The following is a 26,955-nucleotide window of genomic DNA, read 5'->3' on the forward strand; positions in this document are numbered from 1 at the left end:
AAAACGATGAATCTTCAGTCAATATTTGGAATAGTGGCCACATCTACTGGTTTATGATCAGCTACACGATTCCAAACTTCTAGAATATTTACCCACTCCTACACCTTCCTCCCATTAAAGAAAAAAGATACCTTAGTAGATAGCACTTGGGTCTACAGTAATTTTATTGTAACAGAGAAACCAGGCCGCAATAAGTCTACATGATTAGAGCAGATGGTAGTTCTTTCCAGCAGGTGAAGCCTGAACCCAGCTGTCAGCACACAAAGCCTAGAATGTCCTCTTTCCTGGTACCACCCTGCGCTGCTGGACTCACGTGAGAGGAGTAACTTGCACAACCACATTCAACAAAGGGAGGAGGTCCAACTGGGCAGAGACAACATCCCAACTGGAGAAAATTACACAATAATTCAAGAGGATGCCGATATCAAGGACAGTTACCTACTCTCCACTATTCTTTGCTGAGAAATGTGAGGGTATGACGTCAGCAGAAAATTATGTTCTTTATTTTTAAATAAATCCCAATAGATGGGGTTGATGATCAGTCAAGCAGTAGAATGGGATTAAAATCTGCATTACTTAAAAATCTTTATGTGTAAGTTAAAGAACAGCAATGACAAGGGAGAAGAGAGCCTTCTCTTTTTCTTAAATAAGACAGGAAACTGCATTGTTTTCCTTGCTGTAGTGGCAGCAGACTCACTGGTTTACATAAAACATAATTTCTGCAATGCAGTCTGTTGATGAGGTTGCTTCCTGATGGGAGGACAGACATGAGGCCGACTGTTCATGACAGAACTAGGTCTTCTCTCAAAGCCTCTAATGTGCACTATTTCTCATGAGGAACCTGACACTTCAGTTAAAGCTTCTGAAATATTGCAATGGCATAATTGACAGGTTTTTTTGGTGCGATGACTTTCTTGCACATGTAAACTCTTTGAGAAAAGTTGGAGATAAAAGGACGGGAGAGAGTTTGGTTTAGAGCCACAATATTCCAGATGCCAGCGCCTCTGCCCCGTGTCACTACATGCTCTTTTCTGAGAAACATTCAATCGCTGTGTGTTATACACTGTGGTTGAAGGAAATCATCCACTCACCACCATCCACCCTCTCTCATTCTCTGTGTGAAGCTCCCAATAGCAGAGGCTGAAGATAGAAAGGTTGTCTTTGTTTCCTCACACAAGGGACATTACTTAGTGACCTGGTGAATGGCATGGGCAAGGTAGCCCACGTTGCTGGAGGTAACCCCTGCCACAGAGATGCGGCCGTCCTTTGTCATGTAAATGGAGAACTCCTTGGTCAGCCGCTCCACCTGCAGAAAGGAAAGAATTTAGGTACCTCTTCCTGGTAAGGGGGATTCTCCCCGGCCTGGGGCAGTGGCCAACTCATTAAAGCTCTATTTCTTCCCTTAAACCCTGTTCCCAGAATTTGCTGTTAGCTTGGAATAAAATAATAATAAAAAGCCTCTTTAAGGCTGGGCATGGTGGCTCACGCCTATAATCTCAGCACTTTGGGAGGCCAAGGCGGGCGGATCACTTGAGGTCAGGAGTTCAAGACCAGCCTGGTCAACAGGGTGAAACCCCATCTCTACTAAAAATACAAAAATTAGCTGGGTGTGGTGGCACACACCTGTAACCCCAGCCATCCAGGAGGCTGAGGCAGAAGAATCGCTGAAACCTGGGAGGCGGAGGCTGCAGTGAGCTGTGATCATGCCATTGCACTCCAGCCTGGGCAACACAGTGAGACTCCACCTCAAAAAAAAAAAAAAAGCTACTTTAAAGTAGGATGATGAATTCTGAGGCATAAACAGGTGGGGAAAAAAAAAGCTTTAGATTCAGCAGAGTCAGGATTCGGTCATGAAACAGCTATTTCTCCTATTGCTTTCTTGGGAGAAGCAGCAATGATCATGAACATGATCAAAACACGCTCTGCTCTTTAGAAGTTTGTGAGTTCCTGGGGGACACAGAGACGTAAACAACTAAAAAAATAAAGCAAAATAAACACTAAAAAGAATTACAATACCTTTACCTAAAAGGGCTCCAAAATCACTGTTTTAACTGTTTTTTAGGGTAACTTTGAATAGGTGGGTGATCGATGAAGAATCCTTCTGGGGCTGGTCTCAGTGACTCACACCTGTAATCCCTATAGTTTGGGAGACCAAGGTGGGTGGATCGCTTGAGTCCAGGAGTTCAAGACAAGCCTGGGCAACATGGCGAAAACTATTTCTCTACAAAAAACACAAAAATTAGCCAGGTGTGCTTACAGTCCCAGCTGCTTGGAAGGCTGAGGCAGGAGGATCACGTGAGCCATGGGAGGTGGAGATTGCAGTGAGCTGAGATTGCACCACTGCACACCAGCCTGGGTGTCAGAGCAAGACTATCAAAAAAAAAAATAAAAAAAAAAATTAAATAAAAAGGAAGAGGGAAAAAAATAATCCTAGTTTGCAAAGACTGATCAGTTGGCCTGCTGCAGACAAATGAGAATCACTTACCTGTTCAGGCTTTAGCCCTGTGAAACAAAACATGCCAATTTGGTCGGTGATGTGTTGCCAGTTGTGGGTGGAACCCTCCTTCTTGAGGTTGGAGACCAGCTGAGTCCGCATGCTAATGATGCGGTCGGCCATGCCTTTCACTTCTTGCAACCTGTAAAGAAACCCCGAGATGCAGCTCATTCTGCCTAAGCACTGACAGATATGCCAGAGTTCACAGCATTTTTAGCCCCCTTGAGCCCTTCCCTAGTGTGCCTCAATTCTCAGGCCATAGCTGAGTCATATGCTGTCACTGGTTAGGGACGAAAGCTATTGTATACCGTTCTGTTTTATATTGGAACACTATTTCCATCAGGCAACTAAAACAGTTAACACACTTGAGTAGAGACAGTCCTTGACTCACAATTTTTCAACTTTATGATGGTGCAAAAACAATATACATTCAATAGAAACCATACTTTTAAGTAGCCATATGGCCATTTTGTTTCTTTCAGTAGAGTATTGAATAAATTACATGAGATATTCAGCACGTTGTTATAAAATCGCTTTGTGTTAGATGATTTTGCTCAACTGTAGTCATACATGTTCTAAGTGTGTTTAAAGTACGCGAGGCTAAGCTATGATGTTTGGTAGGTTAAGTGTATTAAATGCATTTTCTTTTCATTCCTGTTTCTAAAAAAAAAATACAGAAATGGTGTTTTGCTATGTTGCCTGATTTGGTTTCAAACTCTTAGGTTCAAGCAATCCTCCTGCCTTGGCCTCCCAAAGTGCTGGGATTACAAGTGTGAGCCACCATGACTGGCCTATTTTCTTTCTTTCTTTTTTTTTTTTTAGACACAGGGTCTCTGTCTATCACCCAGGCTGGAGTGCAGTGGTGTGATCATGGCTCACTGCAGCCTCAACCTTCCAGGCTCAAGTGATCCTCCTGCGTCAGCCTCCCAAGTAGCTGGGACCACAAGTGCATGCCACCATGCCTTGCTAATTTTTTTTTTTTCTTTTCTAGGGACAGGGTCTCCCTATTTTGCTGAGGCTGGTCTGGAACTCCTGGGCTCACGTGATTCTCCCACCTTGACCTCCCACAGTGCTAGGATTACAGGCATGAGCCTGGCCTTAAATGTATTTTTGACTTATGACAGGCTTATTGGGATGTAACCCCATCGTAACTTCATCTGTATTAAGTGAATGAATCACTCTAAAACTGACGAAGATTAAGGTAAAACTGTGGGTTAAACAAAATATGACCTCATTTTTGACATGAATGAAATATACATTCCCATCTTCACAAGTGAGACAATGTACTATGAATCTACAATGAGTCAAGCAATCGTAGGTGATAAGGAGTGAGACATACTCCTTGCCTTCAAAAGCTTACAAGGGATGCTGGTAACCAAACCTGCAAACCAAGTATGGAATAAGGCCACATAATATAAAACAGATAGGACATTGCTACACTAAAAGCCCCAAGGAAGAAATTCTGTCTGAAGGACTGGAGAAGGTAGTCCTGACTATGCACAGGGATCACCTGATTCTGAATACAACCTTCCCCTTCCTCAGAATCTACCCTTTCCACTCCATTCCCATGGCTCTGGAGCATTCTTGGCTCTCACCAATGACATTTCCATTTACAGTTTATCTCCCTGTTCTTAGGTGTTCACTTTCCCAAACCATTTCTCTATAATGATGTCATGCAGAGTTAGAAGTATTGTCATGCCAATTCAAGGCCAAATATAGGACCTAGTAATGTTTTACTTGACCCAGTGAAACATTTTTAAACTGAGCACTTGTGCATAAAAGCTTAAACCTGTAGTTTCTCTTGAAAAATGAGAAGCTGACAGCACTGTATTAGCAGCATAATTACTAGCTAGAACTGAGGAGCCCCTGGCCCCTCCAGGTATGGCATCTGATTTTAAATTTCCTACAGTCCTGCTTCATTCACTTTGAGGCCTGGATCCCAAAGACACTGAGTGTCTGAACAGGGCTAGATGTGGAGCCATCTTAGCCAAACCGCTCCATCCTCTTTGTTGCCTGGAGAATCCAGTTCTGACTTTACTTACAGTACTAAACAGGGTGCTCCATGATCTGCTTCACCTCCTTAGCTTGGCTGCCTCCCACAGTTCTCTTCATACTCTGTTTTCGTCATGAAAACAACTTGGGACTTTTTACACACGTTCTGCATAACAACGCCTATGCCCTTACACAGATCTCTGCCCAGTTTCCTTGTCTGCTTCATTTCCTTTGCAAAAAAAAAAAAAAAAAAAGCCCTTTCCTCTCTTTAAGGCACAGCTCACATGCCACAGTCCTTATTACATCTTCTCCAACTCCCCACTAGAATCAACAGCTCTCCCTTTAGTCATCATTTATTCCATTCTGTCTTATATTAAATACCATGTGTGGCTGGGTGCAGTGGCTGACATCTATAATCCTAGCACTCTGGGAGGCCGAGGAGGGTGGATTTGTTGAGGAGGAGTTCGAGACTAGCCTGGTCAACATGGTGAAACCTAGTCTCTATTAAAAATACAAACATTAGCCAGGCCTGGTGGTGGGCGCCTGTAGTCCCAGCTCAGGGGAGGCTGAGGCAGGAGAATTGTTGAACCCAGGAGGCAGAGGCTGCAGTGAGATTGCACCACTGCACTCCAGCCTGGGCCACAGAGCAGGATTCTCTCAAAAAACCAACAACAAAAAGGTCACATGTGTATCTTTCTCACCAGATTATAACCACCCTGAGGGTAGTCGATAACATAGTTTGACATCTTTGTCTACTATAGACTCTCAAATTGTGTGTTGAAATGCATTAAAAAAATTTTCACAACCAGAAAATATGAAAATATTTTTAAAAACATTAAAGATATTAAGTAAAAAAAGCTTAGTACAATTCTAAGTGGCAAAACCAAAACCAGTCCTACACATACATACATAACAGTATGTCACAACTACAGATAACAATGGGCAAGAGAAAAAAAAAGCTGGGTTAGAGTAGCTAGATTTATGGTTAATTTTTTCCCTTTCACAAACTTTCAGAAATATACTTACATGTTAATATTATACTGGAAAAAATATAATGTAAAAAGTAGTCAATTTTTTGGTAGGTCTAACGCGAATCTATTCTATCATAAAGAACTATCCTGAGCTGGGTGCAGTGGCTCACAGCTGTAATCCTAGCACTTTGGAAGGCAGAGGTAGGAGGAGGTCTTGAGCCCAGGAGTTTGTTATCCAGGAGTTAGCCTGGATAACACAGTGAGACCTTGTCTTTATGAAACAACAAAAGGAAGGCTGGGTGCAGTGGCTCACACCTGTAATCCTAGCACTTTGGGAGGTTGAGGCAGGTGGATTACCTGAGTTCAGGAGTTTGAGACCAGCCTGACCAATATGGTAAAATGCCGTTTCTACTAAAAATACAAAAATTAGCTGGGTATGGTGGTGGGCACCTGTAATCCCAGCTACGCAGGAGGCTGTGATAGCAGAATCCCTTGAATCTGGGCAGAGGTTGCAGCAAGTCAAGGTCTTACCACTGCACTCCAGCCTGGGTGACAGAGAAAGACTCTGTCTGGAAAAAAACACTAAAAAAACTATCCTGAACCAGATTCTTAGTATTTACTTTAATGTTCATGAGACAGAAAGTGAAGATAGAATAGTTGTCTCATGACGACTTGGGGAGCTACCTATCAAGTTTCTTAGAGACAGCAGGTTTAGCTTTTCTACCTAAGAGCTGCTCAGAGATGTGCCCTCTCAACCAAGCACCTGAGGTCAGGAGTTCAAGACCAGCCTGGCCATCACGGTGAAACCACATCTTATAAAAAAAAAAAAAATTGGAGTAGTGCATATGAAGTATCGAGTTTGAAAAACAGTTTCAGTTATATATACTTATAAATACATAATGTGTTCAAGGTCATGATGTAAAATATATAGTTTTAAAACTTTATAGATGGGGTTTTAGTATGTTGCCCAGGCTGGTCTCAAATGATCTTTCCACCTCAGCGTCCCAAAGTGTTGGGATTACAGGTGTGAGCCACTGTGCCCAGCTTTAAATATATTTCTCATGTGGACTGTGGTCAAACCGATTGATAACACTAATTCAGAGAACAGATGCTGAGAGTCAGATAGTACAGATTAATAAAAAAACAGGCTGAGTGCAGTGGCTCACACCTGTAATCCCAGCACTTAGGGAGTCTGCAGTGGGAGGATCACTTGAGCCTAGGAGTTTGAGGAGACCAGCCTGGGCAAGACAGCAAGACCCTGTCTCTACAATAAAACACAAAAATATGCAGAAATACTGATTCAATGCTAGCAATTATTGGGACACAAAATATGATATATATTTTTTTTTTTTTTTGAGACGGAGTTTCGCTCTTGTTACCCAGGCTGGAGTGCAATGGCGCGATCTCGGCTCACCGCAACCTCCGCCTCCTGGGTTCAGGCAATTCTCCTGCCTCAGCCTCCTGAGTAGCTGGGATTACAGGCATGCGCCACCATGCCCAGCTAATTTTTTGTAGTTTTAGTAGAGACGGGGTTTCACCATGTTGACCAGGATGGTCTCGATCTCTTGACCTCGTGATCCACCCGCCTTGGCCTCCCAAAGTGCTGGGATTACAGGCTTGAGCCACCGCGCCCGGCCTAAAATATGATATTTTTAAGGAAGTTTTCCTAGGTGAGGTACATAATTCAAAACCGATTTTGGGGAAAGGCAGGTTCTATTTAACATGGAGATGATGGGGAAAAAAAAGGAACTACCATTTAAAAATTATGTCTGGCCGGGCGCGGTGGCTCAAGCCTGTAATCCCAGCACTTTGGGAGGCCGAGATGGGTGGATCACGAGGTCAAGAGATCGAGACCATCCTGGTCAACATGGTGAAACCCCGTCTCTATTAAAAATACAAAACATTAGCTGGGCATGGTGGCACGTGCCTGTAATCCCAGCTACTCAGGAGGCTGAGGCAGGAGAATTGCCTGAACCCAGGAGGCGGAGGTTGCGGTGAGCCAAGATTGCGCCATTGCACTCCAGCCTGGGCAACAAGAGCGAAACTCCATCCCAAAAAAAAAAAAAAACAAAAAAAAAAAACAAAAAAAAAAAAAAGTCTGGGAAAAAAAAAAAAGAAAATCCTATATGAATGCCTGTGAGTAAAAAGAAAAAAAAAATAAAAAAATAAAAATAAAATAAAAATTATGTCTGTCTCTTACAGAGAAATACCAACTAATTTGGTTCAAAGTGCTAACAAATACTTGGGAGGCTGAGGCTGGAGGCCTGCTTGAGGCCAGGAGTACAAAGTAACAGTGAGTCAGGATTGCAACACTGCACTCCAGACTGGGTGACAGAGCAAGACCCGATCTCAACCAATCAATTTTTAAAAAAAGGAATGCACATTCTTTCCTCCATTCCCCGTCTTTTGCATATAGAATCTATGGGTATATCACTAGAGATCAATTAAATACTAGCTTTGAAGGAGCAGCAGTGGGAACAGGTGGATGGCTGAGGAGTGGCATAAGCCTTTACCATTGTTTTCGCAAATCTGGGGTGTTCAGAATGGTAGCAGCAATCCGGGCCCCATTGAGGGGAGGGTTGGAATACATGGGACGGATCAAGATCTTCAACTGTGACTCTACCCTTTTGGCTTCATCCGCATCTTTGCAGATCATAGTGAAGGCTCCTACACGCTCACCTGAAAGACAAAAATGGATCTCGTGTGCTAAAGTAAATCATGAAATTTATTTGCTACGTATTATCTGTTTCCATCCAAAGGACCCCCAAATTAACTCTTTGTTATAAAAAGTTTTCAACAACCAAAATGGCAAACCGAGGCACAATAAAACTTTGAGTACTCATGAGTATTCAAAGGCATCTTTTTATTGTATTTATCTTCTTGGCTCATGGATTAGTCATTTTTTGTTTAGAGAACTAGTAATCAGTTTCCTTTGCTGGAAGAATTTAAGGACACTGAAGAACATATGGCTAAGAAAATCAGTAAAATCTACAATACCAGTCTTTCATCTCAGGGTAGGGAGGGATGTGGACATGAACACACATACATCCCCCCCCCCACACCCCCCCTACCTCGATACACATACCCACCCCCACCAACCTACCCATCAAGCTCTATGCCTTCGTGGCATTCTCTCCCAGCATGAGAGCATGTATCATGCTGGGGGCTGTAGCTTACCGTATAAGCCCATGTTCTTGGCATATGATTGACAGAGACAAATATTAATGCCCTGTTCAATGAAGTGGCGCACAGCCCAGGCATCCTTATCACCGTCACCACTGGCAAAGCCTTGGTAGGCCATGTCAAAGAACGCAAAGAGATTCCTTTTCTGAGAAGGAAAGGAAAGATTGAAACTTTAGCCGTCTGTCTGAAGATGCTCTAGATGTTTACAAAAATCTGAAAGATGTTTATGTGAGGCGGGCATGGTCCCAATAAACACAAACGCTTTATTAGGCTTTTGTGGGCTAAGGTAACCCCGGAAGACTCATCCCACACCCAGCGCTAGTGAGACAACCTCATTAGAACCATCTCATCTTGAAAGTGTTCTCCAAACGCTGTTTCTGTCTCTTTTTGTTTGCAGCTTAGATTTGACAGAAGAAAAAGAAAGGGAAACTGGCCATGTGTGGTGGCCCCTGTCTATAATCCCAGAACTTTGGGAGGCCAAGGTGGGAGGATCGCTTGAGCCCAGGAGTTTGAGATCAGCCTGGGCAACAAAGTGAGAAGCTGTTTTCTATAAAAAGTAGAAATAATTAGCCAGGCAGGTGTGGCACACATGTCTGTAGTCCCAGCTACTCAGGGGCTGAGGTAGAAGGACTGTTTGAACCCTGAAGATAGAGGCTGTTGTGAGCCAATGATTGCTCCACTGCACTCCACCTTGGGGTGACAGAGTAAGACTCTGTTTCAAAAAAAAAAAGACAAGAAAGGGAAATGAAAATAAGTAAAAAGGGAAAACAGGGACACAAGATAACAGGAATAATATTTTCCCTCCTAGAATTTTGACTAGTGTCTTCTCTGACAGCGGGCTACACTTTGAGAGTGATCACGGCAATGCTGCAAGGGGAGGACATGAAAAAGCGTTTAAAAAGATGAATAAGCAACCACTGGGACACACTGGGAGGGTGAATGTGCATTAACGGCAGGCATCCTGGGATCAGTAGACAGGTTTTATCAGAGTTCCCTACATCCAGGCTGAGGAAAAAAATTATTTTCTTTTTTTGAGATAGTTTTGCTCTTGTTGCCCAGGCTGGAGTACAGTGGCGCGATCTCGGTTCACTGCAACCTCTGCCTCCTGGATTCAAGTCATTCTCCTGTCTCAGCCTCCTGAATAGCTGGTATTACAGGCATGGGCCACCAAGACTGGCTAATTTTGTATTTTTAATAGAGACGGGGTTTAACCATGTTGGCCAGGCTGGTCTCGAACTGCTGAACTCAGGTGACCTGCCCGCTGTGGCCTCCCAAAGTGCTGGGATTACAGGGGTGAGCCACTGCACCAGGCCAAAAAAAATTACTTTCAAATGCTCATGCGTCATCAATCCCAGAACTGCTAATCACACAAATGAGGAGCCCTTTTCTGGCCGCTTATCCACCCGTGTGGACATTTCATGCAGGTTCAAGGTTAAGACTCTCTGTTAAGACATTGCCAAATTAAGCCTCCAAAGCTGGTTACTAAACACAGAACTGTCACCATTGAGTTCATCCTCCTCACCTTCACCACTGTTGCTATTTCCTTCCACTGTTCCGGACGCGGGTCCACTCCCGTGGGATTATGGGCACAGGCATGCAGAAGAAGAACACTTTGTTCTGGTATTTTCTAGAGAGAAAAACAACCAACAGATGACTTTGCAGCTTTAAAGGAAACAGTTTATCTGAAATGCCACAGGATCCCATCATTTGATAAGTAACAAAGGTAACTGGAAGTCTGGGAATCAGCTCATCCCCAGTATTGGGACATGTTGGGAGACACCGTATGTCCGCAAGCAAGAGTTTTATTCATCTCTCTCCTCCTGAAAGCCCCACTTACTGAAATGTCCTCCATAGCACCTGTGAAGTCAAAACCGCAAGTCTTGGGGTCGTAATACCGATAACCTTGTAGCTGCATGCCAGCGTCCCTGAAGATGGGTGTGTGGTTTCCCCAGCTTGGTTTGGGCAGAAAGACATCTCGGCTGAACTTAAAAAATCTTTGCTAAAAAATGAAAGGAAATAGAAAAATGAACAAAGGAGAGGCAAAAAAAGTTGACATATTTTAATGAGAGAACATTTTTCTCTGCTGAAACCCAGTTTCTCTCTAGGGTTGAGAAGCAGTATTGGCTCAGCAGTGAGACTGCGTGGGTTGGAACAGTCTCTGACAGTTATATTGGCCGTGTAGCCAAGGACCTATCTGGGTCTTACTTTTTTCACCTGTAAACAGCCTAACTATACCTCCCTCACAGGGATTAAACAAGCATTTTAAAATGCAAAACCTCCCTAGTAAATAGTAAGTTCCTAGTGAACTGAATTTATCATCATCTATATTCTATGTTTCTTGTAATTTCTTCAAAATCCTTTCATTTTCTAATCAGAGAATAGAACATCTGCAAACTTCATGGAAAGAAGAAATCTACTTCTGTATCAACAGTCAAATACACACACAATAGGAAGCCTTATCATCTGTAATTTATATATAGTTCTTTGCTGAAGAAGCTTCCAGACTCACCAGAAAACTGGCTCCGATCCTTAAAGCCCCAGTTCCAGAAATGGTCTGCACAGTGACAAACTGAAGGAGAGACACCCATGGTCAGTGATGTGCAACACTCTCTATATAGGCCCAGCCCCAGGGGCACTGCTCTGTCCAGGACCCTTTATAATTCAGAAGCTAATTCTTTATGGCCAGTATCATTCTATTTTACACAGGAAACTTTCAGGACACAAAAATTCCTCCCAAATATAAAAAAAGGGGTGAATTACATAAAAGATATAAAAAGACAGTGAGAGGCTAGGTGCGGTGGCTCATGCCTGTAATCCCAGAACTTTCGGAGGCCAGGGCGGGTAGATCACCTGAGGTCAGGAGTTCGAGACCAACCTGGCCAACACGGTGAGACCCCATCACTACTAAAAACACAAAAATTAGCCGGGCGGGGTGGCACACACCTGTAATCTCAGCTATTCAAAAGCCTGAGGCACGAGAATTGCTTGAACCTGGGAAGTGGAGGTTGCAGTGAGCCAAGATCATGCCATAGCATTCTCGTGTGGGCAACAAAGTGAGACTCTGTCTCAAAAAAATAAAATAAAATAAAATAAAATAAAATAAAATAAAATAAATAAAAAGACACTGAGAACAGTCACTACATTAAAACATTACTCTAGAATCATATGAAGTAGAATGACTCCCTAAACATCAAATTTCCTTGAAAAGCAAGTCAACGAATATACAAGGATAAAATTACAATATTTTAAAGATTTACTAAGAGGTCCTCTTTTATGAGTTTTTGTAATCTGAAAATATTCATGCTTTGGGTAATAGGAAGATGCTTGAGGTGAATTTGCTTATTCAAATTGGTCAACTTTAAGGGACAAATAAGAAACCATGGTAGGTTTAAGAGGTTTTTGTTTGTTGTTGCTGTTTTTTTTTGAGATGGAGTCTCACTCTGCTGGCCAGAATGGAGTGCAGTGGCGCGATCTTGGCTCACTGCAACCCCTGCCTCCTGAGTTGAAGCAATTCTCTATCTCAGCTTCCCAAGTAGCTGGGATTACAGGCATGTGCCACCATGCCTGGCTAATTTTTGTGTTTTTTTTAGTAGAGACGGGGTTTCACCATCTTGGCCAGGCTGGTCTTAAACTCCTGACCTCATGATCCACCTGCCTCAGCCTCCCAAAGTGCTGGGATTACAGGTGTGAGCCACTGCACCTGGCCTTTGTTTGTTTTTTTGAGATTAGTGCTGTAATCCCAGTGCTTTGGGAGGCCAAAGTGGGAGGATTGCTTGAGCCCAGTGTTTGCTGTTTTTAAAGGCATTGTAGAAGTACAAGGCTCTACAAAGCATAAACCTATTTTTCTGGACTGGGGTGGCAGTGGATTGAAGAGGGAAAAACCCAACTAAAAAATTCTTTTAAAATAGTTTATCTCTGCAAACTTTGGCATGATGGAAGTAAAAACCTCACTGCAGGTCCAATAATACTATGATTCACAAAGGACAAGAACTTTTTTTTTGAGACAGGGTCTTGCTGTATCACCCAGGCTACAGTGCAGTGGTGCAAGATTGGCTCACTGCAATCTCCACCTCCTGGGTTCAAGTGATCCTCCCATGTCAGCCTCCCAGTAGCTGGAACTACAGGTGTGCGCCATCAAACCTGGGTAAGTTTTGTATTTTTAGTAGAGATGGGAGTCTCACCATGTTGGTCAGGCTGGTCTTCAATTCTTGACCTCAGGTGATCCACCTGCCTTGACACCCCCGCAAAGTGTTGGGATTACAGGCGCAAGCCACTGTGTCTGACCAAGACACAACAACTTATAAAAGACAAACTGATGTTATTTTAAGGTAGGCCAGTCTCATACTTAGGTTATTATCTAGATAGACCAGATACTAGGCAAAAAAAACACATGAATTAAAAGTACAGAAATTTCCAGGAGGGGCTAACAGGCGGGTGACTGTTTGGACAGAACTAAACCAAATTCCATTTTATGTTGGATAATTACTACATACATAACCCTGGGGTCGAGGTTGTGTGCTTTACTCTGAGTTAAATTCATGTGTGGACTTAGACCAGTCTTGTAAATAAAGTGTATTTATTCCTGCTTTTCAGAGGGGGAAGGGGAGAGAAAATGTTGGCTTAATGTTGCTAGTTTTTATGTTTCTTTACTCTCCAGGCTTACCCAGAAAAATATACAAATGCACTCATTAAAACACATTTTTTTTCAAAAGAAAGTGAACCACGATGTGCACGAATTCACATGTTGGGAGTGTGGTCTTCCTTCAGAGTCCAGACAGGCTGTGAAGGGACAGCAGAGGGCCACCAGGCTGGTCTAGCCCCCACAGTCCACCCATGGCTTGCTTCCTGCTTGCTTCTTCTGTGCAAGTTGAAAGCTTAGGACGTGAGGGTTGGGGTTAACTGCAGGCCTAAAACTAGGCAGAGCTAAGCATTTCTAAAGCATATTCAATGTAAAATGAACATAAGCGGGTCGAGACTTAACAGAGAAGTAATGTCAAATCTATCAATCAAATCACTTCCACATTTTCAGGATTCCTAGCAGTACATTTCTGGAATTGGTGTCATGTAAATTATTTAATTATGACAATTTACTATCAAAGAAGAATTATTAGAAATAGTGTGGCCTTCTGAAAACAATTATTAGACACAAAATGAGTTGTCTTTTCCTGGTTCTTTAAAATTATTTAAATGATTACAGATTTGGTAAAACAGACCTGGGATGATGCCAGAGTCTGCTCAGCTTACCCGGCCACTTTTCAAGACTTCGCTGTTCTCACCCAGGGCTAGTTGTGCAGACGCCTTGCAAAATTCCGCCAGTCCCGCAATGGGCAGGTACTCCTTGTCCAAACTTTTTGCGGCAATTTGGGCCTCTGCCTAGACAAGAGAAATGCATCCATTGAGTTTTTTTCTCCTTACTTGGAATTACTATGATTAATATTTAAACTTTTATAAGTTAAGTTTTGGAGGTAAAGCCCTTTTTTTTTTTTTTTAGATGGGAGTTTTGCTCTGTCACCCAGGCTGGAGTGCAGTAGTGGCACAATCTTGACTCACTGCAACCTCTGCCTGTCGGGTTCAAGTGATTTTCCTGCCTCAGCCTCCCAAGTAGCTGGGATTACAGGCATGTGCCACCATGCCCCATGCCCGACTAATTTTGTATTTTTAGTAGAGATCATGATCCATGACCTCAGGTGATCCACGACCCCTCGAACTCCTGACCTCAGGTGATCCACCCGCCTCAGCCTCCCAAAGTGCTGGGATTACAGGCGTGAGCCACTGCGCCCAGCCAAGCCTTTTTCAAACTTTGAAGTACCTCTCAGAGAAGAAGGGTAGGTACAATGCTGGATAATTTATATTGCAGAACAGGAATACTTTCTTTTTTAAATTGTATTTTATTGTTTACGTTAGGTTTTATGTGGATGGATATAGTCTTTCTCGGTCACAATTTAACATAAAATGGGATTCTTGGAATGTGCTTAAAAGCAACACCTAAAATAGATATAAGATGACTAAATCAAACTAAATGCATACAGGAGAAGCATTTCAAGCTATATGCCAGCCTAAGAACTTTGAAGGTCCTGCTGAACACTCTAGGGAGAAAGAAAAAAGGAGAACAACAACGACAACAAAGAAGAACTTTGAAGGGTTAACAGTAATAGCCACACATCTTTGTGCTTTGGCACCATACGCCTGGCTGTCCCTTACTAATTGTGTTACCCTAGGCAAGTTAGTTAGCCTTTCTGAGCCTCAGTTTCCTCCTCTGTTAAATGGAAGAGCTATTTCTACTTCTCAGTGTTGAGGTGAAGTGTGAATGAGGGAATGTACAATAGTGCTTGGCTGTGATGCAGGTTGTAGTAGCAAGAATACTTGCTGAATAATTTAAAAAATTATAAAAGGATTTGTTAGATTATGTAGTTAATGAATAAAGATGCTACTAATAAAAATATAACAAAAGAAAGAGGAGGAAAAAAATTCCATAGCTCAGCAGGAAGCAAGGCTAAAGCATGCCTGTGTACAAAGGTTTTATTAAGGTAACCACAATTAGAGAAATGGAAAATAACAGCAATCCACGAAGAGCTATTCCTCTCATCAAGAGACAGTGTTTAAAGTCTTGGTCCTCGGCCGGGCGCGGTGGCTCAAGCCTGTAATCCCAGCACTTTGGGAGGCCGAGGCGGGTGGATCATGAGGTCAAGAGATTGAGACCATCCTGGTCAGCATGGTGAAACCCCGTCTCTACTAAAAATACAAAACATTAGCCGGGCATGGTGGCGCGTGCCTGTAATCCCAGCTACTCAGGAAGCTGAGGCAGGAGAATTGCCTGAACCCAGGAGGCGGAGGTTGCAGTGAGCCGAGATCGTGCCATTGCACTCCAGCCTGGGTAACAAGAGCGAAACTCCGTCCCAAAAAAAAAAAAAAAAAAAAAAAGTCTTGGTCCTCTTGTGCACCCTCAGGATTAAACTGGGCATAGCTAAGCAGTTTGGTTTTTTGTTTTTTTTTTTTGAGACAGAGTCTTGCTCTGTTGCCCAGGCTGGATTGCAATGGCACAATCTTGGCTCGCTGCAACCTCTGCCTCCTGGGTTCAAGTGATCCCCCTGCCTCAGCCTCCCAAGTAGCTGGGACTACAGGCACATGCCACCAAGCCTGGCTAATTTTTTTGTATTTTAGTAGAGACAGGGTTTCACCATGTTGACCAGGATGGTCTCAATCTCCTGACCTCGTGATCCGCCTGCCTAGGCCTCCCAAAGGGCTGGGATTGTAGGTGTCAGCCACCGCACCCGGACAGCTAAGCATTTCTACAGCATATTTAATATCTGTTTTATAGATGATCACGGAATCACAGAAAGTTCAATCTTGGAAAAAAAACAGGTGGTTCCAACCTCTCACCTCCATAGCCAAGGAAACTACAGCCCAGAAAACCTGGGTGATTCATGCCCCTAGTGCCAGAATTAAAGCCCAGGGCTCCTGACTCCCCATCCAGCACCGTTCCTGCCACTCTCCAGGGCTCCCTTCAGTTTATTCACGCTGCTTGGAAGGAGATGAATGGCAAGCTCACCTTGCGGACACTAGGCAGCACGTAAGGCTTTCCATTATCATCCCGGTAGGCACCAACTCCCAGATTCATCTTTTTGCTGTTGGTGTCCCTCTTAAAGGCTTCAGTGACTCCCAGGATGGGATCCGGAGGTCCCATTTCCACATGGGTCCACCAGGAGCTGAAATGAGAAATACATTAGCTCAATCCCATTAGCTAGATCCAAGATCCATTTTACTTATTTATGAGACAGACTCTTGCTCTGCTGCCCAGGCTGGAATGCAGTGGTGCTATCTTGGCTCAATGCAGCCTTCACCTCCTGGGCTCAAGTGATTGTCCCGCTCCAGCCTCCTGAATAGCTGGAATTACAGGCGTGTGCCACCACACCCAGCTAATTTTTAGTGGAGACAGGATTTCACCATTTTGGCCAGGTTGGTCTAGAACTCCTAGCCTCAGGTGTTCCAGGGCACTCAGTCACATTACTCTTATATCATGTTTAAAATTATGAAAAATACAAATTTGTGTTAAATGAAATTGAATTGTTATTATGATAAACTTTTGTTTTTTTTTTTTTTTTTTGAGGCAAAGTCTCACTCTGTCACTCAGGCTGGAGAGCAGTGGTGTGATCTCAGCTCATTTCAGTCTCTGCCTCTTGGGTTCAAGCAATTCTCCTCCCTCAGCCTCTAAGCCAAAACAGTATTGATGTACAGAAAATTGAGCAGATAGTATAGTCCCATACACCCCAGCCCCAGGTTTCTCCATTATCATTTTACATTGGTATGGCCCATTTGTTACAATTAATGAATCCATACTGATACATTATTTTACTTTTTTTTTGAGATGAAGTTTCATTCTTTGTCTCCCAGGCTGGAGTGCAATGACGAGCTTTCGGCTCACTGCAACCTCCACCTCCTGGGTTCAAGGGATTTTCCTACCTCAGCCTCCCAAGTAGCTGGGATTACAGGAGCCCGTCACCACACTTGACTAAATTTTTGTATTTTTTTTTCTTTTTTTAGACGGAATCTCACTCTTGTTGCCCAGGTTTGAGTGCAATGGCCAGATCTTGGTTCATCGCGTAACCTCCGCCTCCCAGGTTCAAGCGATTCTCCTGCCTCAGCCTCCCAAGTTGGTGGGATTACAGGCAGGCGCTGCCACACCCGGCCAATTTTTGTATTTTTAGTGGAGACAGGGTTTCTCCATGTTGGTCAGGTTGGTCTCAAACTCTCAACCTCAGGTAATCCGCCCACCTTGGCCTCCCAAAGTGCTGGGATTATAGGCGTGAGCCACTGCACCCGGCCCATACTGATACATTATTAAATCCACACATTATTCAGATTTCCTTAGTTTTCACCTAATTTTGTTCCATGATTCCATCTAGGACATCACATTACAGTTAGTTGCCATGTCTCCATAAGCTCCTCTTAGCTGTGACAGTTTTGGGAATACTGATCAGGTATCTTGTAGGATGCCCCTCTACTGGAATTTGTCTGAAGTCTTTCTTACTAGACTGGGGATGGGGACATAGGCTTTTGGGAGAACAGTAATTGTATTTTGTAGTATGTCAGCTTGAAGACAACTTCTTTCTTTTTTTTTTTTGAGATGGAATCTCACTCTGTCTTCCAGGCTGGAATGCAGTGGTGCGATCTTGGCTCCCTGCAAACTCTGCCTCCTGGGTTCAAGAGAATCTCCTGTCTCAGTCTCCTAAGTAGATAGGATTACAGGCACCCACCACCATACCCAAATTTTTGTGTTTTTAGTAGAGATGGGGTTTTACCATGTTGGCCAGGCTGGTCTCGAACTTCTGACCTCAGGCGATCTGCCCACCTTGGCCTCCCAAAGTGTTGGGATTACAGGTGTGAGTCACTGCACCCAGCCTTGAAGACAATTTCCAAGATCTTTAGGGTGACTTACAATTTTGGTCTAATATTACAAGTTGATTGACAGATTATTATTCATTGCATACCTAATCAATTTCTAAGATAGACTACAGACACATTGATTTCCAAGCATAATTAAAAATTTATATACCTTTGCTTATTTTTACATGCTGAAGAGGCTATAGCTTTGAGTCATTAAAATAAAAAGGTCTTTTTTTGTTGCCACTTTAAGGAGGCATAAAAGGGATATACGTGGCTGTAGAATTTGTGCTGCGTGTGTTCATGAGTTTTGCCTCTCTGTTCATCACCACCATCCCTTCTTAATTTTCTCTGGGAAATAGAAGCTACTTTGGTTAAAAGATAAGCAATGAGTGTTGAGACAACACAAGGATCAATAGTGACAAACAATACAATTCTGTGTTTTTAAGGAAAAAGAGTAGAATTGCTCTATAGCAGTTCTCAAACTTTAATCTTTAGATCCTGGATTCTGTTATACTCTTAAAACTTACTGAAAACCCCAAAGAGCTTTTATTCATGTAGGGTCTAACTATTAATACTTACTGTATTAGAAAAACTGAGCAGCTTGTTTTACTTACTGATTCATCTGAAAATAGCAACGATGGAAGCATACTGTATGCTAACATAACATGGACCTAACATTTTCCCAGGGAGAACTATTATCCTGAAGTACCAGTTTGCTTTAAATATAAAAGAGCATATGAGGACAAAACTTGGAACGTGAATTTTTAAAAAATTAATTATTATTTTTTTAACCTTTGAGACAGAGTCTTGCTCTGTCACCCAGGCTGGAGTGCAGTGGTATGATCTTGGCTCACTGCAACATCCACCTCTAGGTTCAAGTGATTCTTTTGCCTCAGCCTCCCAAATAGCTGGGATTACAGATACGCACCACCATGCCTGGCTAATTTCTATATCTTTAGTAGAGACAGTGTTTCACCATGTTGGCCAGGCTGGTCTCAAACTCCTGACCTGGCTGTGAATTGTGTTATGATTTATAATAAATGAATCTGAAAAGAAGCTGACTTAACTGTTTTGTATTTTTAAAGAGATGGGTCTTGGCCAGGTGCAGTAGCTCATGTCTGTAATCCCAGTACTTTGGGAGGCCGAGGCAGGCGGATCACCTGAGGTCAGGAGTTTGAGACCACCCTCAGCAACATGACAAAACCCCGTCTCTACTAAAAATACAAAAATTAGCCGGGCATGGTGATGGGCACCTGTAATCCCAGCTACTTGGGAGGCTGAGGCACGAGAATCGCTTGAACCCAGGAGGTGGAGGTTGCAGTGAGCCGAGAGCGTGCCACTGCATTCCAGACTGGGCGATAGAGCAAGACTCAGTTTTAATAAACAGACAAAGAGATAGGTCTCACTCTGTCCCCCAGGCTGCAGGACAGCCTTGACCTCCTAGACTCAAGCCATCCTCCCACCTAAGCCTTCCAAGTAGCTGGGACTACAGGTGCACAGGGTTAACATTTTAACAAAGTTTGCCCAATCTTGATGGCCTAGTTTCCTTGGTTTAGTGATTAATGACTTCACCTACAAAATAAGTTTAAAAAAAACAAAAAACAAAAAAACCTTCTGTGCAATCAGCCTAGATAGTAGAGATTCTCTGCTTTGCCAGAACACTATTCTAGGCTTTACGATCTTCTAAACCAATCACTAAGAACACTATGTGCTAAGGGCTGGGCATGTAAAGAAGAATATAATCCCTTACCACCCAACTAGTCCACTGGGGTGATCAGCAGGGAGCTGCAAGAAGTGTAAGTTGGGCACTGCGGGGAGATGATGGACAGTAATATAGACTGACCCGGGGCACAGGATATTATTTATGGGAGCTCTGAGCAGAGGACCTAATAGGTTGGAGAAGGGAAGGAAAGTACTGTACAGGTTAGGAAGGCTTCCTGGAGGATGTGCCTTAGCAGCTGAGTGCTAAGGAAGAAAGAGAGAGAAACAAAAAGGAGCTTTCCAAGCAGAGGCTTAAGAAAAAAGGCTCATGGTTAGAAAGAGCTGGGGGTTGTTGCAGGAGAAACGGGTAGCTAAAAAAGCAAGGCTTCAAATGACCCAGGTGAAATGGCCCAAATTCTCCTAGTAATCACTTATCCATTGTGAATCAGCCACGTGTTTCAGTATGACACCATGGAAGTTCTTCGTGTTCACCGTGCTGATAAACTCATGAATTATTTCACGAACATTTCTTTCCCAACAAAGTTTCTCTTAACGTACTTGTGGCCAGTCAGCACTCTCACACCTCACTCCTCCACGGCATACTGGATGGCAGTACAGAGTTTAATTCATGCTCTCTTGACAAGTTAAAGACTGCCACAGTCTCAATCACTATAATTAATTAGTGTGTACACTCAATTCTCTGTTATTTAAGGGCAGATTATTCCAGTTTTTTTGATTTCCCAGGTTCTTACTTCTTTTAATGGTTCTTTTAATAGCTTGCCTTGGGTAATTTCAGTTCTGGGCAAACTGCACGGATTCAAATAACAGCTCGTCACCTGCCAGCTGTGTGAGCACTGGCAAGTAAATTAAGCCTCAACTTTCCTGTTTCTAGTACCTAGGCGATAGTAAGAAGCACAGATACCTTGAATCAACTTCTGAAATGGGCCTGAAGAAAGCTTTCATTTTTACTTATCCACAATTCAGACCCTGAAAACATGTAGCCACCTGTCTATCTACATCACTGTCATTAACTGCTGAGTGAAAGGAATACTCTGAATGTCAAGGACATACTAGATTATAAAAGATAACACTTCTAGAAAACAGTTTTTATTTTTAAAAAGATGGTCTGGCTGGGCATAGTGGCACTTGCCTGTAGTCCCAGCTACTCAGGAGGCTGAGGTGGGAGGGTCACTTGACCATAGAGTTTCAGACCAGCTTGGGGCTACATTCCCCTGTCTTGGAGGGGGCGGGAGGGGGAGATAGTCTGTATCCTCCAAGCCCTCAATCAAAAACAAAGCCACTGACCACTGCTCCCAACCACAAGGACAGAAGGCATCATTTTTGTTCAATGGTGTAAAAAGCACTTATTTTTCAAGTTCTTTAAAATGTTAAGCATAGAAATTCAGAAACCATAGTCTTGGGTCTTCTGGTATATATCTTAAGAATTCTAGCCAGGCGTGGTGGCTCACGCCTGTAATCTAAGCACTTTGGAGGCCAAGGTGGGCGGATCACCTGAGGTCGGGGGTTCAAGACCAGCCTGACCAACATTGTGAAACCCCATCTTTATTAAAAAAAAAAAAAAAAAAAATTCTAAAAGGAATTCCAAAATACTGAATTTTTAAACAATCTAGATACAGAAGTGGAGATACTCAATTAGTTTTTTTTTTTTTTTTGAGACGGAGTTTCGCTCTTGTTACCCAGGCTGGAGTGCAATGGCGCGATCTCGGCTCACCACAACCTCCGCCTCCTGGGTTCAGGCAATTCTCCTGCCTCAGCCTCCTGAGTAGCTGGGATTACAGGCACGTGCCACCATGCCCAGCTAATTTTTTGTATTTTTAGTAGAGACGGGGTTCCACCATGTTGACCAGGATGGTCTTGATCTCTTGACCTCATGATCCACCCGCCTCGGCCTCCCAAAGTGCTGGAATTACAGGCTTGAGCCACCGCGCCCGGCTCAATTAGTTTTTTAAAAATAATATGTAATAAATTATGTTCATTTTACAATTACAATGCTAGTTTTTAGATTTAAAATGAAATAGATACCTGAGGCTGCTCAATAAAAAAAAAAAAAATGAAATACAGATTAAAGAATACAGGTACAAAAACCACATATCTATTGCTTGAGACAAGCAGAAAAATGCTTTATAATCCAGATCATGAGGAAAGTGGTTCTTCACCAGGGAGAGGTGAAGGGGTTGCCTAGTCAGGGAACATTTGACAATATCTGGAGACATTTTTGTTTGTTGAAACTTTGGGGGAAAGCAGGTACTACTGGCATCTAGAGGACAGAGGCCTGCAAAGTTTTTCTTTTAACTTTTATTTCAGGCTCAGGAGTACATGTGTGTGTCAGAGAGTTTGCTGTACAGATAATTTCATCATCTGGGTAATAAGTATAGTACCTGACAGTTATTTTTTCTGATTTTCTCCCTCTTCCCATTCTCTACCCTCGGGTAGGCCCCAGTGTCTGTTGTTCCCCTCCTAGAGGGATATTCATTTTTTTTTTTTTTTAGGGTCTCACTCTGTCACCCAGGCAGGAATGCAGTAGTGTGACCACAGCTCACTGCAGCCTCTACCTCCTGAGCTCAAGTGATCCTCCCTGAGTAGCTGGGACTACAGGTGCGTGCCACCGTGACTACTTCCTTTTTTGTAGAGATGGGGTTTTGCCATATTGCCAGGCTCAAGTGATCCTCCCACCTCAGCCTCCCAAAGTGCTGGGGTTACAGGTGTGAGCCACAGCACCTGACCTAGAGGGAATACTCAAATTTAATTAGCCCCACACTAGTAACCATCTTTCAGCTTCTCCATGCCTTTTATTATTCCATTTCTTAAAATGGTAAAGACTCCACATACATTGTAAGAACTCTGATGTTTTTAAAGAAATTGAGTAGATGAAAATAAGTGTTCTAGGGGCAAAACTAATGCTAATAACCTGTGACCTATAAAGTGATTCCTATCAGTACACTTTGGATACAAGCACAAAGCCTCAAACATTGAGCAATGTTGACTAGTCATCCAAGAGAGGTTAGGTACAAAGTATTCAGGTAAGCCTTTCCAACTGAAACGCATTGCCATTTCCCTGGAGCTTAAGCCTACTTAAAGTTTTATGATTTTTAAACTGCTTTTCCTCACATTCTTATTTTAAAATCAGAAGGGGAGTTAATTAGCTTGCCCACAGTCACAGAGCTAAAAATAGCAGAGACAATAGCACAGTTGTGATTTTTTTTTTTTTTTTTTTTTTGAGACACAGTCTTGCTTTGCTGCCCAGGCTGGAGTGCAGTGGCGTGATCGGCTGGTTCACTGCAACTCTTCACCTCTCAGGCTCAAGCCATCCTCCTACCTCAGCCTCCCAAGTAGCTGGGACTCCACCATGCACACCACCATGGCCAGCTAATTTTTGTATTTTATGTAGAGATGGTGTCTTGACATGTTGCCCAGCTGGTCTAGAACTTCTGAGCTCAAGTGATCCACCTGCCTCAGCCTCCCAAAGTGCTAGAATTATAGACGTGAGCTACTGAGCCTGCTCTGTGATCTTCTAGCTAATGGTTATGGTACTACAGCTGGACACTGCATATCTAAAGAGTCTTGTGAGACCTGCTCAGTTATTTCATTAAAAATTAAACAATCAGAATTAAAAACAAATCATTATAAATCAAAATACATTAGCATTTTTTTTTCTTCATTGAACTCCAACTATGTCTGATCTTATGTCACTATACTTTTACAGTACAGGTCAAGAACAGAAAGTTTTATTCACATTGTTTAGTTAAATGATACACTTGAATTTACAGAGTTCCACATATTTACCAAGAGTTCCAAGTATGCCATTGGATAAATCCTCAGTTCTTCAGAATAACAACTGACAAGGTTTTATTGTAATAGAAATGTTGATGAGTTCAGTTTATTTTAAATATTTTCCACTTTTACCATTTAGATCTAGGTAAAGATCACTTCTGCAGTGGAAGGAGTGAAGTCTGACCTCCTTGCCTGAACAGTTAACCTTTATGCCAGGTACGGCACCTGGTTCTATCATCTAATTAGGTAACACTGTTTAAATTTGAAGAGTAATTCCTCAACATCAGGTGCTCAACTATTTTAAGAATTTATTTTCTGGTAAGGTAGGGTGGCTCAGCCTATAATCCCAGCACTTTGGGAGGCTGATGTGGGAGGAGTCTGAGACCAACACAGGGAGAACCTATCTCTACAAAAAAATAAAAAATAAAAAATTGCCTGTAGTCCCAGCTACATGGGAGGCTGAAGCAGGAGGATCACTTGAGCCTGGGAGGTCAGGCTGCAGTGAGCCACCATTGTGCCGCTGCACTCCAGCCTGGGCAACAGAATGAGAACCTGTATTTAAAAAAACAAAAAAAAAAACCTCTCTTTTTTTTTTTTTTGAGATGGAGTCTTGCTCTGTCACCCAGTGTCACCCAGGCTGGAGTGCAGTGGCACAATCTCAGCTCACTGCAACCTCCGCCTCCTGGGTTCAAGCAATTCTCCTGCCTTAGCCTCCGGAGTAGCTGGGATTACAGGCGTGTGCCACCACACCCAGCTAATTTTTGTATTTTTAGTAGAGATGGGGTTTCACCATGTTGGCCAGGCCAGTCTCGAACTCCTGACCTTGTGATCCATCCACTTTGCCCTCCCAAAGTACTGGGATTATAGGCGTGTGCCACTGTGCCTGACCAAGAATTTATTTTTTGTACATATTTTGCAGCACTGTGGTTCCCCTGTGTGTGTGTGTGTTTAAGGTTAGTTGAGTGAAGGAACAATAAAATCTAACTGGTTATGATCAATTAGTTGTAAACACCATTACACTTGGACCAGCCCATGTTCAGATTTTGATCTAAGATATAACATTAAAATGTCATACTGCATTTGCTGCTGTTGCATTAAGGGAAAAATCAGGGCTTAAAAATATCCAATATGAGAGACATGCCAGGAACCTTAATAGTGCTGAGACATAACAGTGAATATAAAGTAGGTAAAGTCTCTGCTCTCATGAAACTTACATTCTAATGGGAAAATACAGAAAAGAAAATGAGTCAGGCTCTCAAACTGAAAGAATGACTAACCCTGACGCCAAGGGATTTTTACCAAGCACTAGAGCTTCAGGCGACCTAGCCAAATCCATAATACAAGGTATTATTTTACGATTACTACAATGGGTAAACATACTTTCTCTTGCCCCAAATGTTATGCACTCCTTTGGTTTTTCTAAATTTGCTGCATAAATAACTCCTCCTGGCTCTGGTCCACTAGGTAGGCAGGCTTAAAGAGCACACGTTGACAGTGGGCCAGGAAGGAGCCAAGTCAGGAAGAGAAGCAAGTGGGAAGCCTGGGCTAAACTATACTGCCAAGGCTGCGGGGCCTTGGAAAGAACAGACCGTTCTGCTGGTTGAAAGATACAGAGTACACATTCAAACGAAAGGCCAAGCAATGCTTTGCTCCTTGCAGTAAATACCTGCTTGGGGGTGGTTTTAAAACTCAGTTTCTGGCCAGGCGCAGGGGCTCACGCCTGTAACCCTAGCACTTTGGGAGGCTGAGGCGGGCGGATTACCTGAGGTCAGAAGTTCGAGACCAGCCTGGCCAACATGATGAAACCTTGTCTCTACTAAAAATAAAAAAATTAGCCGGGCGTGGTGGCACATGCCTGTAATCCCAGCTACTCGAGAGGCTGAGGCAGAACTGCTTGAGCCCGGGAGATGGAGGTTGCAGTGAGCCAAGATCGTGCCACTGCACTCCAGCCTGGCCTACAGAGCGACACTTTGTCTCAAAAACAAAATCAAACAAACAACAACAACAACAACAAACACAAAAATACTCAGTGCCTTATCAAGGTAGTACTTAAGCAGAGTGCTCCAAATCGCCTTCTTGAGTTGAATTAATCGTCTGGCTCTGGTCTCCACTGGGAATGAATTGCCAGAGCTCATTTCATGCTCTGAAATTTCCCTCCATACTAGTATACACACCACAGTACGAAATTATGTTGTCATTTTTTGGGCAATGACAATTCGTCATTGTCCTTCCCTCGCCTTGTTCACAGTTGTATTGCCAGCATCCGGTCCAGTGCCTGGCTCTGAGAAACTGCACTTACGATATATTTACTGAATGAAAGAGCACAGGGAGATGGAGAGGAAGATTGATGGCCTCTCTGCAACCGATCTCCTTAGGGGCAACAAGGGAGGGGGAAAAAAAAAAAGGAGGCACACTACATCTCGATCCTCTCCCAACCAAAGGCCCAACGGGCCCCGGGATCACAGGGACCCCGGGGGGGGGGGTCGCATGATCTGGAGGATGCCCCACGCCAAGGTCGCGGATGCCGGGAGCAAAGCGAGGCCCAAATGCCGGCGCCCCGGAAACCTTCCTCTCGTGCGCTTCCCGCCCAGGGCACACAAGCGGAGCCAGCCGCCGCATGCCGACCCGGCTCGGGCGGGCGGGAGGCCAGGACAGGTGCGCCGGCTGCCCCCAGGGCACCTGGTCAAGGGCACAGGCACCCCTCGGCGCCGCGGCCCACCTGGTCTCCGCACCCCTCCCCCTTGAATGGAAGTCCGGGAGCCGCCGAGGGCCACACTTCTTTTCCCCGGGGATAGCGTTGCACGCCTTCCTGCAGGGCCGGGTGCGGGGGAGAGGCATGTGGGTTCCTGAGGATCACTGTGCGGCACGGAGACTCAATCCTCAGTCCCCAGTAACGGAAAGCCGAGGAGGTGGCAAAAAAGTGTGTGTGTGAGTGACAGTTCGGGATCCGGGAGGGGTGAAAGTTCTGGGGCGCTCGCAGCTCAGCTGGGCAGGGCCGTCGCCTGGCTCCATCTCCGTCTCCCTTGGCTTACCTGGCTCTGGCAGAGGCCGCGGCGGCGAGGCCCGGGTGGAAGGCGGCGGCGATGCCGGAGAGGACGCGGCGGGAGTGCAGCAGGGCCATGGTGGACAGTAGGAGGGCAGTGAGCCGCCGCAGGACAAAGCAGAGGACGAGCTGACACAGACACTGGGCGCGGGCTCCTGCTGAAGATAAGGACAGCGACCTCCCCGGGCCAGAGCGGCCGCGCGCCGGGCCCGAGCCGCGTCACAGCGACCCCTGGCGGCCGGCGGGGCGGAGCGGCATGGCCTCGGCGGAGGTTGTGGCAGAGGATGACAACACAGCGTATACCTGCGCCGAGCGCTTGCTGCGCTTCATTCATTAAATCCAGCCGGGCCGGGCCTGGACTGGCCGAAGAGGTGGCTGCTGTTATGGCAGTTTGA

At 44.0% G+C, this 26,955-nt stretch overlaps 1 protein-coding gene across 1 annotated transcript; it reads right to left on the reverse strand.

Moving 5' to 3' along the window:
* Positions 1 to 146: 146 nt before the first annotated feature.
* On the reverse strand, positions 147 to 26,762 carry GOT2 (glutamic-oxaloacetic transaminase 2). Its single transcript, XM_032284095.1, has 10 exons — positions 26,550 to 26,762; positions 16,190 to 16,346; positions 13,885 to 14,013; positions 11,150 to 11,209; positions 10,478 to 10,639; positions 10,163 to 10,267; positions 8,635 to 8,785; positions 7,971 to 8,136; positions 2,486 to 2,636; positions 147 to 1,306 (listed from the first exon to the last, which is right to left on the reverse strand). Exons 1-10 carry the CDS (start codon positions 26,636 to 26,638, stop codon positions 1,184 to 1,186), a joined length of 1,293 nt encoding a protein of 430 aa, XP_032139986.1. The 5' UTR covers positions 26,639 to 26,762; the 3' UTR covers positions 147 to 1,183.
* Between the last annotated feature and the right edge of the window lie 193 nt (positions 26,763 to 26,955).

Source organism: Sapajus apella, unplaced genomic scaffold (genome assembly GCF_009761245.1).
Source record: "Sapajus apella isolate SASKATOON/1434 unplaced genomic scaffold, GSC_monkey_1.0 scaffold15, whole genome shotgun sequence".
Taxonomy (NCBI): Eukaryota; Metazoa; Chordata; class Mammalia; order Primates; family Cebidae; genus Sapajus; species Sapajus apella.

Coding starts and splice junctions, on each gene's coding strand:
- GOT2 (XM_032284095.1), bottom strand. CDS start 26,638: ATGGCCCTGCTGCACTCCCGCCGCGTCCTCTCCGGCATCGCCGCCGCC. Junction 10,268..10,477: donor GTGCTATGGAGGACATTTCA/GTAAGTGGGGCT, acceptor TTTTCTCTCTAG/AAAATACCAGAACAAAGTGT. Junction 1,307..2,485: donor CAGGGCTAAAGCCTGAACAG/GTAAGTGATTCT, acceptor TCCTTTCTGCAG/GTGGAGCGGCTGACCAAGGA.